Source organism: Monoraphidium neglectum (genome assembly GCF_000611645.1).
Source record: "Monoraphidium neglectum strain SAG 48.87 unplaced genomic scaffold scaffold02091, whole genome shotgun sequence".
Classification (NCBI taxonomy): Eukaryota; Viridiplantae; Chlorophyta; class Chlorophyceae; order Sphaeropleales; family Selenastraceae; genus Monoraphidium; species Monoraphidium neglectum.
In genome coordinates this window covers 1,879-11,412 of record NW_014011537.1, presented here as the reverse complement: position 1 = coordinate 11,412, position 9,534 = coordinate 1,879, and the positions used below count along the sequence as shown (strand labels likewise).

The 9,534-nt window shown below is 64.3% G+C and overlaps 3 protein-coding genes across 3 annotated transcripts; 1 reads left to right on the top strand and 2 right to left on the bottom strand.

Annotated features, from left to right (window-relative positions):
* Window positions 1-1,156: 1,156 nt before the first annotated feature.
* Window positions 1,157-2,052, bottom strand: MNEG_9858 (hypothetical protein; the record flags this gene model as incomplete). The annotated part of the gene is made up of 3 exons (XM_014041672.1): window positions 1,157-1,343; window positions 1,600-1,719; window positions 1,913-2,052. Coding segments are annotated over 3 exons (447 nt in total), but the record flags the coding sequence as incomplete, so codon positions are not given.
* A 674-nt stretch (window positions 2,053-2,726) lies between these two features.
* Window positions 2,727-4,532, bottom strand: MNEG_9857 (putative alkB, alkylation repair; the record flags this gene model as incomplete). The annotated part of the gene is made up of 4 exons (XM_014041671.1): window positions 2,727-3,256; window positions 3,535-3,628; window positions 3,889-4,056; window positions 4,386-4,532. The coding sequence occupies 4 exons, from the start codon at window positions 4,530-4,532 to the stop codon at window positions 2,727-2,729; spliced, it is 939 nt and encodes a 312-aa protein (XP_013897125.1).
* A 600-nt stretch (window positions 4,533-5,132) lies between these two features.
* Window positions 5,133-7,524, top strand: MNEG_9856 (RING finger protein; the record flags this gene model as incomplete). The annotated part of the gene is made up of 5 exons (XM_014041670.1): window positions 5,133-5,515; window positions 5,861-5,978; window positions 6,225-6,416; window positions 6,839-7,059; window positions 7,398-7,524. The coding sequence occupies 5 exons, from the start codon at window positions 5,133-5,135 to the stop codon at window positions 7,522-7,524; spliced, it is 1,041 nt and encodes a 346-aa protein (XP_013897124.1).
* Between the last annotated feature and the right edge of the window lie 2,010 nt (window positions 7,525-9,534).

Sequence of the window (9,534 nt, the reverse complement as noted above, 5' to 3'; positions counted from 1 at the left end):
GACCTTGGCTGCTCTTGCAGGCTGGGCTGCCCGCTCCTCTGCCACCGCTTCCGCCGCCAGCGCCCCTGCTGCAAGAGCCGCCGCGCCACCGCTAGCGCCTGCTGCCGCCGCTGGGGCTATCAAGGCACCCCCGTCCGGCTGCGCCGCGTCCGCCGCCGTTGCCGCCGGCTTGGCTCGCTGTATCAAGCGCTTGGGCGCCGCCGGCGCCGCCGCTGCCGCGCCGGCGGGTGCGCTCGCGGCAGCTGCCGCCTTCCGTCCGTCCGAGCCGCCGCCGCCCGCGCCCGCTGCTGCAGTCACCGCCGCCCCCGCCGCCGCCGCCGTTGCTGCTTTGGAGGCCTTCGAAGGGGCGCCACTCTTGGCGGGTTGGGCCCCTCCGCTTGGCAGCGGCGCCGTCCCCACCTCCTTATCAATCTTGCCCTTGGGATTGCTGCTGCTGGTGCCAACCCCGCTGCCTTTGCTGCCGTCTGATCCCGGCGCCCCCGCTGCTGCCGCCGCCGGCGCCACCGTCGCCGGGCGGGCGCTTCTGCCGCCCTTCGCAGGCTGCCGCAGCGCCGCCGCCGCCGCCGCCTCCGCCGCGCCGGCCGCCGCATCGTCGATCTCACCGCCGGCCCCTCGTGCGGCCGCCTTCTTGCCCTTGGCCGGCTGGGGCGCGGCCGCCGGTGGTGCGATAACATACCTACCCTTCGTTGCCGAAGCCGCTGGCGCCGCCGCTTCTGATATTGCTTCGAGGCCGCCTGATGCTAAACTCGTGCCTGCGCCGCGCCCAGCCGCGACACGCCGGCCGCCCCCGCGGCCGCCGCCGCGCCCGCCGCCGCCACGGCCCCCTGACTCATACCTTGCCCTCAGAAAAGCCATGAGCGGCGTCACGACCACTGCCGTCCCGGCGCCGCCGCCGCCGCTGCTGCTGCTGTCGCCGGCCGCGGATGAGAATCGCGCCTCCGCTTCTCGTGACTCCAGCTGAGCCACCGCGCTCGGCAGAGACTGGCCGCCGGATTCGAGGGCCTCACAAAAAGCAATGTAATCCCGGTCTGCTCAGAGGGGGGCGAGTGAGGCGGCGGCAGTTGCGGGAGGCGACCAGGCGCGCCCCGGAGGCGCGCGCGCATGCCCTGCGCTGCTGCGCTGCCGCCGCGGCCGCTCCGAGACATTAGGCCCCGACGGCCGGCCGGCGGCGCGCGCCGCCGTGTGCCTTGTTTCCCGTCGGGATGCAGGCGTGGGAGCGGGCTGCGGCCGCCTGCGTCTGCTGCTGTGTCGCCTCCTCACCCTTCTCAATGGTGCCCTCCATTGGCGCCTTCTTGGTGGGCGGCTTGGGCACCCGCTGTGAGGGCGCGTACTCCACAGTGCACCTGAGCGGGGCAGCGGGGAGGGGGGAGTCGGTTGGGCCTTGCCCGGTGTGCATGCACCGGCGAGTGGCGGCACGCGGGGTCGTTGTTGGGGGAGACGCTCGAGGTGCGTGACACAACAGTCACCGGCCAGCCTTCAAAAAACACTGGCAACTAGAATTGGATCGACTTGCGGCACGGGCTTGCGGCGCCCTGCATTATGCAGGCGCCGCAATGCCCCGCGCTCGCCGCTCCACCATGTCGTCCCTGTGCTGCAAACCTGTACTGAGTGCCCTTCGTGCTGACAAAGACATGGCCGTCGAACCGCGTTTTGAACTCGATGACGTCATCGGGTGTCAGGAAGTCAAAGTAGGCGCGCGAGTGCAGCGTGCGGCGGAGGCTGCGGCGGGCAGGCGGACGCGCGGGGCCGGGGCTGCAGGTTTGGGGGGCAGTCTGGCGGGTGGCGGCAGTGCTGGCACACCATGCGATGCCCGTCGACTGCACAGCCGCTGCCTGTCCACTGGTCACCAGCGCGAGGGAGCTGCCGCCCGGCCACGCCCCATGCCTGCGCAGGAATCCTCTCTGCGCCGCACCTGACTTTCCCGGGGTAGTATGCGCTCCAGCCGTAGCGGCCGCCGACTATCTTATCTACCACAGCACGGAGCGCCTCCTCCGTGAGTGCAGGTGGCAGGTTGCGCACCACCACCTTGGTGCGTTCCTGCGGCTTCGTCATGGCGCTACTGCGCCAGAGGCGATTTCAGTATGGTGCCTGGCATGCAGGAGCGCCCTGCTGAAGCCAGACGAAGCTGCTGCCGTGAAAGATTATCAGATCAGCAATAATTCCTTCTCGTTTGATTGTGTGTGATGTGATCAACACAACATTGATTTGAGAAATGTTGTATGACATATACCCTGTAACCTTCACACCTAAGATCAGGGCGACCACAGACTGTGCATCGCCAAGCATGCAGCTAAGGCACTTCGGCACAACGCCTTACCATGGTACTTGTCTGGAGAGATTCCACCCACAACGCAGCGTGCCCCGCTGCGCTGTACAAGAAGTGATGCGCGATACAGTAGCCCGCAGCGGCACGGGCAGCATCGGGCGCGAAATAACGTGGCATGCAAATCGGCAGCATTCCCTACCCCTACAAGGCCGCCCCCCCCCCCCCAGTTGCATGTGCAAACTAGAACCGTAACCAGGCGTGTGGAATCCGCCAGGGCGCGCAATCACCCAGCACCTCAGTGCGTCACAGCTGCGGCAGCACTGCCACTTGCCGCAGTCATGCAGGGCAGCCGCAGGCCGATGACACCTGCTGGACGGCAGCGCCACATGTGGTATCATGTTGTTTTGCTTGAAGGGCTGTCAGCACAAGCAATCAGCAGTGCCTGCAGCACCATAATCAATTACTTGGCACCTGGTAGCCGCAGTCCCCGGTGCACTTTCAGCACCCGCCGAATAGTCAAGGAAAACCTCTCCCCAGTCCGAGGCAGCACGTACTCCGAGGTTTGCTGCCCGTTGCCCCCGGTCGCCCCTGCCTGGAGGCCCTCTGCCAGCCCCGCCGCCTCCGCCGACGCCGCTGGCGTTGCCGCTACTGCATCAGCCGCCACCGCCACAGCCGCGCGCACCTGATCGCTGCAGCCCGCGCCGCCGCCGCAGCCGCAGGGGCCCGCAGGCTGCCCCAACGCGGCTGCACTGCTGCCCCGGTCGCCACTGATGCCACTGCTGCCGCTTAGCGCGGCCGCCGTGGGGTCAACAGCCCGCAGGCAGGCAGCTGCTAGGCAGCTTCTCCTGTTGATTACACTGTGGTCCAGCCGCTCTTCAGTGACCTCCTCAATGCCGTGCAGACACTTCTCATACGCATCCCCCGCGAATACCAGCAGGCTGCGCGGCGGCAGGGCCACAGACGAGCGCGGCGGCAGGCCCCCGGCGCCGCCTGCGCGGGCGAGCGCAGGGGCGCGGGGAAGGCGGCGGCTGGGGGCGGCGAGGAGACGCGTCTCAGGCGAAGCGAGCCACCGCAATCAGCGACGCGACCGAAAGCGGCCGCCGCGACGACACGGCCTCGCGCCTCCTTTCCAATGCTTCTCCTGGCGGCCAAAAGATGCACACTGCACCCTCCAAAAAGGGTCCTTCAACACCTACTTCAACTCAAAGCCACGTGCGTCCCTGCCTTCCCCCCTCCCCACTTTTCGTTTTCCCCCCGCGCCCGCTCACCCTCCTCTCTCTTCTCCCAGAAACGGATGACGCAGGGCGACCCCAGCGATAGGATGCACACCACAGGGGCGTACAGGGGCCCGTCGCTGTGCGGCTGCAGGGGGCATCAGCGCGCAAAGGGGGGGCCAAAGGTTTGAGCGACACCAGGGGCCGGAACAGGAGCAGGGACCAAGGGGTCCAGCACGGCCGCGCGTTTGACGGGCGGCGCGTGGTGCACAGGCCTGGCCGCCGGCGTCGCACAGAGAGGCACACGCGCTCGCATGCAGCAGCCGACCCGTCCTGCGTTACGGGTCGCTGCTCAAACGAGGCATCCCGACCGCCAGCCGTTCTGCGGGGCCCAGCCCAGCCGCGCACCAATATGCCCTCCCCCGGGCGGTACGAATTGATGAGGACGTGGTTCGCGCCCCCGGCCGCCCCCAGCGGCGCCACGTCGCCGGTGACGCGCCCGGCCAGCGGCGACAGCCAGGAGGGCATCGGGGCCGGCAAAAGGAAGCCCTTGGAGTGCACGACGCCGCCGTGGTTCTGAAGGCGTCGCCCAGAGAGCTGTGCGGCCACGCGGCAATTCGCGTTCAAATGCATTTGATTGTGTGCAAGTGGGTTTGGTCGTTCGGTAGGATTCAGTTGTGTTACGGTTGGGTTCAGTTGGGTGCGGTTTGTGTGTGTGTGCTTTCTCAGTAGAGCGGCGGCAGTCTTCACGGCGGACTGCTGGAAGCCCTAATATGAACAGGTCATTATCACTGCTTCCTGCGCGCGTGTGCGGTGCGCCATGCGGAGCGCTTTCGCAAGGCGTCCCCTGAGCCGTCGCCGGTCGCCCCTCGCTTCGGTCCCGCCGCCAACCGACCGAGGCGCACCTGCACCCAGGCCTGCTGCGACGCGGAGATCTGGCGGGCCAGGGACTGCTCCTCCAGGGGGCTCACGTAATCAGGCACCAAATACACATCAGACAGGTCATATGGGGGCGCGCCCCTCAGGCGGAACCTCTCTAGATCCAGCACCATTTCGCCTGCTGTTCATGTGGCGGGGTCTCGCATGCCTCACTCCACCCGCCTTGGGCGCTGCTGCAGCGGGTTCAGCGGACTGGCTGGCTGGTCGGCTGCCTGTGTTTGGAAGGTGCTGCAGCAGCGGCAGCAAGCTGGAGCTTCAGGCGTGCTACCGGCAACCAGCCAAGGCGCGGGCCTGAACGGCAGTGTCAGAATCCCGATGGCTTCATCGTCCAAGTCGCGACAAGCATGGACCAACTAAGTGCCTGGAGTATTCGATCGGTGCCGACAAGCGTTGATCTAGTCAGCCGCAAGCAACCACTGGGAACACGTATCAAAGCGTGAGCTAATCCAGCCTCTTCGCTTCGTAGAACCAAAGTGCTCCTGTAACTGTCTCATCACTCCAGCACCACGTCACCTGCCGACGCAGTTACTCAATTACCGTGCTGGATGATACCGATACGTCCTGCGTGAACATACATCGATCTAATCACCTGTTTTAGTTTGTGATTGTTTCATGCTGTATCCCCACTCCCACAGATCACCGCTGACAATCACAAACAAGCCTGCAAACAGCAAAGCATCTACACAGACGTGCTTGAGACCAATAAGCTGCTGATGTACGGCGCTGAGCAAACAACAGTCCCAGCAGCTGGCGGCGGCGACGCCGATGCAGCACCAGCAAGCACAGCAGGCGCCGCCGCGTCGATGCCGCCCCCGGCCGCCGGCGGCTTCAAGCAGCGGAAGAACCGCGGCAACCTGCGCAAGCGCGCCGCGGACGAAGGCGGCGCCACGGGCGGCGGCGGCGGCGAGGACGACGAAACAGAGGTCGTGCGAAAGGCGAAGCAGACAAAGGGGGACCCCTTGGCGTTCAGCACTAAGAAAGAATCCAAAGAGGACGTGGTGGTCACATATGCCAGCAGCCAGGCGCTCCCGATCGGCGGGGACAGCGGCGCGACGCGGATACTGGAGACTGAGACCGAGTTTGATCGGGATGCCAGGTGTGCGCTTGTGTTGAGGGGCGGCGTGCGCAGGGGCACAGGCGAAGGGGGTGCAGGCGGCAGCTCGTTGGCAGCGCATGGGGCATGCTGGCCATGCAGTCTTGAGAGGCGCGCGCGCCGTGGGGCAGCTGCATGCATGGGGGCTCTAGCCTTTGTGTCTGTTCCTCTCGCGCTCGTGGCTGCTGCGCAGGATGCATGGCATGCTTGCAGCTAGTTCGCATGCGCATGCGCACCAGCCCCAGTGGCGGCGGGACCACGCGCGTCGCACCCCTGCCGCCGCGCCGGCGCAGCGCTCCCTTGATAACCGCGCCCGCACGCGCGCCCCTCAAACCCCCTCCGCTGCAGGGCGCGGCGGGAGCGCGTGTTGCAGCAGGGGGCCGAGGGCGGCGGGCAGGGTGACGGCACGTACAAGGGGATGACGGGTTACACCGACTACAGGGCAGGCTTCAGGCGGGAGCAGACGGTGCGCGGCGCGGGGGCGCGTTTGGTCCGTTTTTTCTGCCCCGAGGGCTGACCTGTGCAGGCTTTTGTTGTCGTTATTGCGGCGGGGGCCCGCTGTGATGGTCATTTCGTCGCAGGGGCCACGCGGCCGCCAGCCATGCGGAGGGAGGTCGCCGCCCTCGGTGCCCGCCTGCCCCTCTCCCAATGACCTCATCCGTCGCGCCCCGCCGCCCGGCCGGCCGGCCCCCACCGACGGCACACCACGCAGGTCGGGTCCGAGAAGGGCGCCGGCGCGCATGGCCCGCTGCGCGCGAGCGCGTACGTACGGGTGTCTGCGCGGTTTGACTACCAACCGGACCTTTGTAAGGATTACAAAGAGACGGGATTCTGCAGCTATGGCGATGCGTGCAAGTTCATGCACGACAGGGGGGACTACAAGAGCGGCTGGGAGCTGGAGAGGGTAAGGGCCCTGAAAGTTTGCGTGTGTGTGTGTGTGTGTGCCTGTGTGTGTGTGCGTGCGTGTTTGTGTGCCTGTGTGTATGTGCGTGCGTGTTTGTGTGCATGCGTGGATGCGTGGGTGTGTTGTTGCGTATGTGGGTATCAGAGAGAAGACCGCGCAATCGCGGCATCGGCCAGGCCAGCATTCTACGTGTTGGGGGAGGCCATTTCTGTGAGGGTGTGTTGTTGCGATGGTCGCAACACTTTCAACCGACAGCTGGGTTAGGGAGCCCTCTGAGGGTGTCAGTTTCACCAGCCCTTGGTGGGTGTTGTGGGCACCTGGTCTGTGTTTGCTGTGTAACCTGCAAAGCTACCTCTAGAGAGCTGACCGTCGCGCGGCCCATCCCCTGTGTCCCCCCCCCTTTGCTTTGCCACTGCCCTCAGGAGTGGGAGGAGGAGCAGAAGCGGCGGCAGGAGGCCCTTACTAAAGGCTGGGCCGGCGAGGACGGCGAGGAGGGGGAGGGCGGCGGCGGCCACGGCGAGGAAGAGGAGGACGACGAGCTGCCCTTTGCGTGCTACATATGCAGGAAGCCGTGGGGGGAGTGCAAGAGCGACCCCGTGGTGACCAAGTGCAAGCACTACTTCTGCGAGAGCTGCGCCCTCAAGTGAGCGCAAGGGCGGCGTAGAGTGTCAATTCACGCCGCGGTTGTGAATGCACGACCACGGCGGCCCGTGTTTTCATCGGGGCTGATGGGGGCGCCAGGCGTGTCGTTTCTGGTGTGTCTCATGTGCGCGGTCGTTGCATTAGCAGGCCGACTGACGGGGCCGGCTCGGCCGCGCCTGGCTTCCCTCTTCCCCCCGGCTGCAATTGCGTCATGGCCACCCATCATGCCCTTTTGCGCCCCAAAGTTCACCGCCCTTAGCCCCTCAACCCTCGCCTTGGCTCCTAATCACAAACCTCACCTGATCCGGCCCTCGACCTCTCCCTCGCCCCCCTTGACAGGCACAACGCCAAGACTGGCAAGTGCGCGACGTGCGAGCAGCCGACGCAGGGCATCTTCAACCTGGCCACTGATGTCATCAAAAAGATGAAGCGCCTCAAGGATAAAGAGGGGGCGGCCGTCCAGTGACCAGCGGGTGTGACCAGCTAGTGCCTAGTGACCACGGACACTTTTGACCAAGTGACGCGTTGGCTGCTGACAGTTGACTGCCGACTGGGTGACTGCTGGTCGATAGTTGTAAGCCCGGCCCCACTGTAAATCCTTTCACCCCTGTAACATGTCGCCTCCCTCCCCTGGCCCTGTTTTCAGTTGCCAACATTACGACGCACATGCACACATGTCATTGTCCGGCAGGGTGGGCACATGCATGCGAGCCGGGGTTGTGGATTCCACAAACCCGGGGCTGTGGATCATCGGGGCAGCGGGGGCGTGACGTCACTATGTGGTTGTGCAGTCTCGAGGCAGCTGATGAGGTCCTCCATTACAACTGACGTTTCCACCAGCACCGCCAGGAAGGGATCAAGCCAATAAGAGGGATCAAGCCAAAAAGAGGGGGTGGGAAACGGCGCCGCTGCCAGCATGACAGCCGGGCCTGTGAGATTCCCAGCAACCGAGACAAGAGAAAGACTCGATCGAGATCCCCTGCAGAGGCGCAAGTGCAGGGTGCCCTTCGATTTGCAGCGACAAGCAATTAACAAATGTCCACAAGCATGAGTTGCTGCAGGTGCATATTTGCAACTGGGAACAACAAGCAAACGTAACTGCACTCTCTTGAGCAACCAGTACAGCCATTCAGAGGCAATCCGAGTCAAAAGCTGCTCGTTACAGCCGCCTGCATAAACCGATGGTCACTCTGCGCAACAGGCAGCGCCCCGCTTGGCTGATCAATCAGCGGCGGGTGCCTGTCACGCGGTCGCCCACAGCGGCTTGAGGCCAAAGTCACGCACCAGGGCGGCCGCGCAGTTGTGGCCGGCGGCGCCCAGGACGCTCCCAGCGGGGTGGGTGCCCGCGGATGCGCTGTAGAGGCCCTCGACGGGTGTCCTAGAGATCGGAAATGTGTGTGTGTGTGTGTGTGTGTGTAGTCAGGAATTGAGCATGGAATGGGAGGGAGATTTGTGTGTGTGTGTGTGTGTGTGTGCGTTTGGGGGGGAGGGAAGGCATGGAGTCACTACAGAAATCAATTGCGGGTGTGAAGACCAGGACACCACGAACAAGTAGAGCGCGTGATGGCAACTGCCCTCCCGTCAAAGCAAGCAGCGCGATGTTGAGGGCTTGTGCACACGGTGCTGAAACGGTGATGAGCTTTTTTGCATCTCGACCCACTGACCTGTAAGGGAACCTGTCGGTGAACCCAAACCCGTTGTCGATGTGGTGGATGTGACCTCGCGTGATGCCAAAGTATGACTGTGTTTGAACGGTTGGTGAAGTTCGGAGCGTTGGAAATGGCATGTGATGGTTGAAGCGGAGCGTGAGCGATCTGAGCCTTCTGTACGCACAGGGGCCAAGAGAGCAGCAGGGTTTTGTGAACGAGCAGTTTGAAGCTAAGAAACGGCTCAGCATCCCTCGGTCCCACCCGCCCTGGATAGAATGCAGCGAGCCGAGAGGCAACCCTTGAATTGCCATCTCACGCGTCTTCAGGCACCCTCTGACCTCAATCTTGGGGGGTGTCAGCGTGAACGAGTCAGCCACCAGGTCAGAGGTGCCTGGGGTTGTGGAGGGGGTGATGGGTGCACCCGTCAGGGGCGCCTCAATATAGATGCGCGACCGCGTCAGCTCACGGCTCAGTGATATGAATCACCGTGGCAGCCCCTGCATTGAAGACCTCCGAATCCGCTAGAGGTAATGGGGCCGCCTCCCGTCCGATTTTAAGAGCGCGCCCCCGCGGTCAAACCCCGGTCAAACCGCCCGCGCGCGCACCAGGCGCGAAGCGGTCGCAGATGGAGAGCAGGTGCTGCACGTACTTCTCCTCCTCGGCCTCCCAGGTGGTGCCCTTGAGCTCGTAGGGCACCCACTGCACGAAAAGAGCGCTGCTGTGGTGGCCGCCCTCATCCTGTATCGATTTAATTGATGAATTGATTGATCAATTGATTGATTGATCGATTATTTAATTGATTAATTGATCGATTAATTGATTAAAAA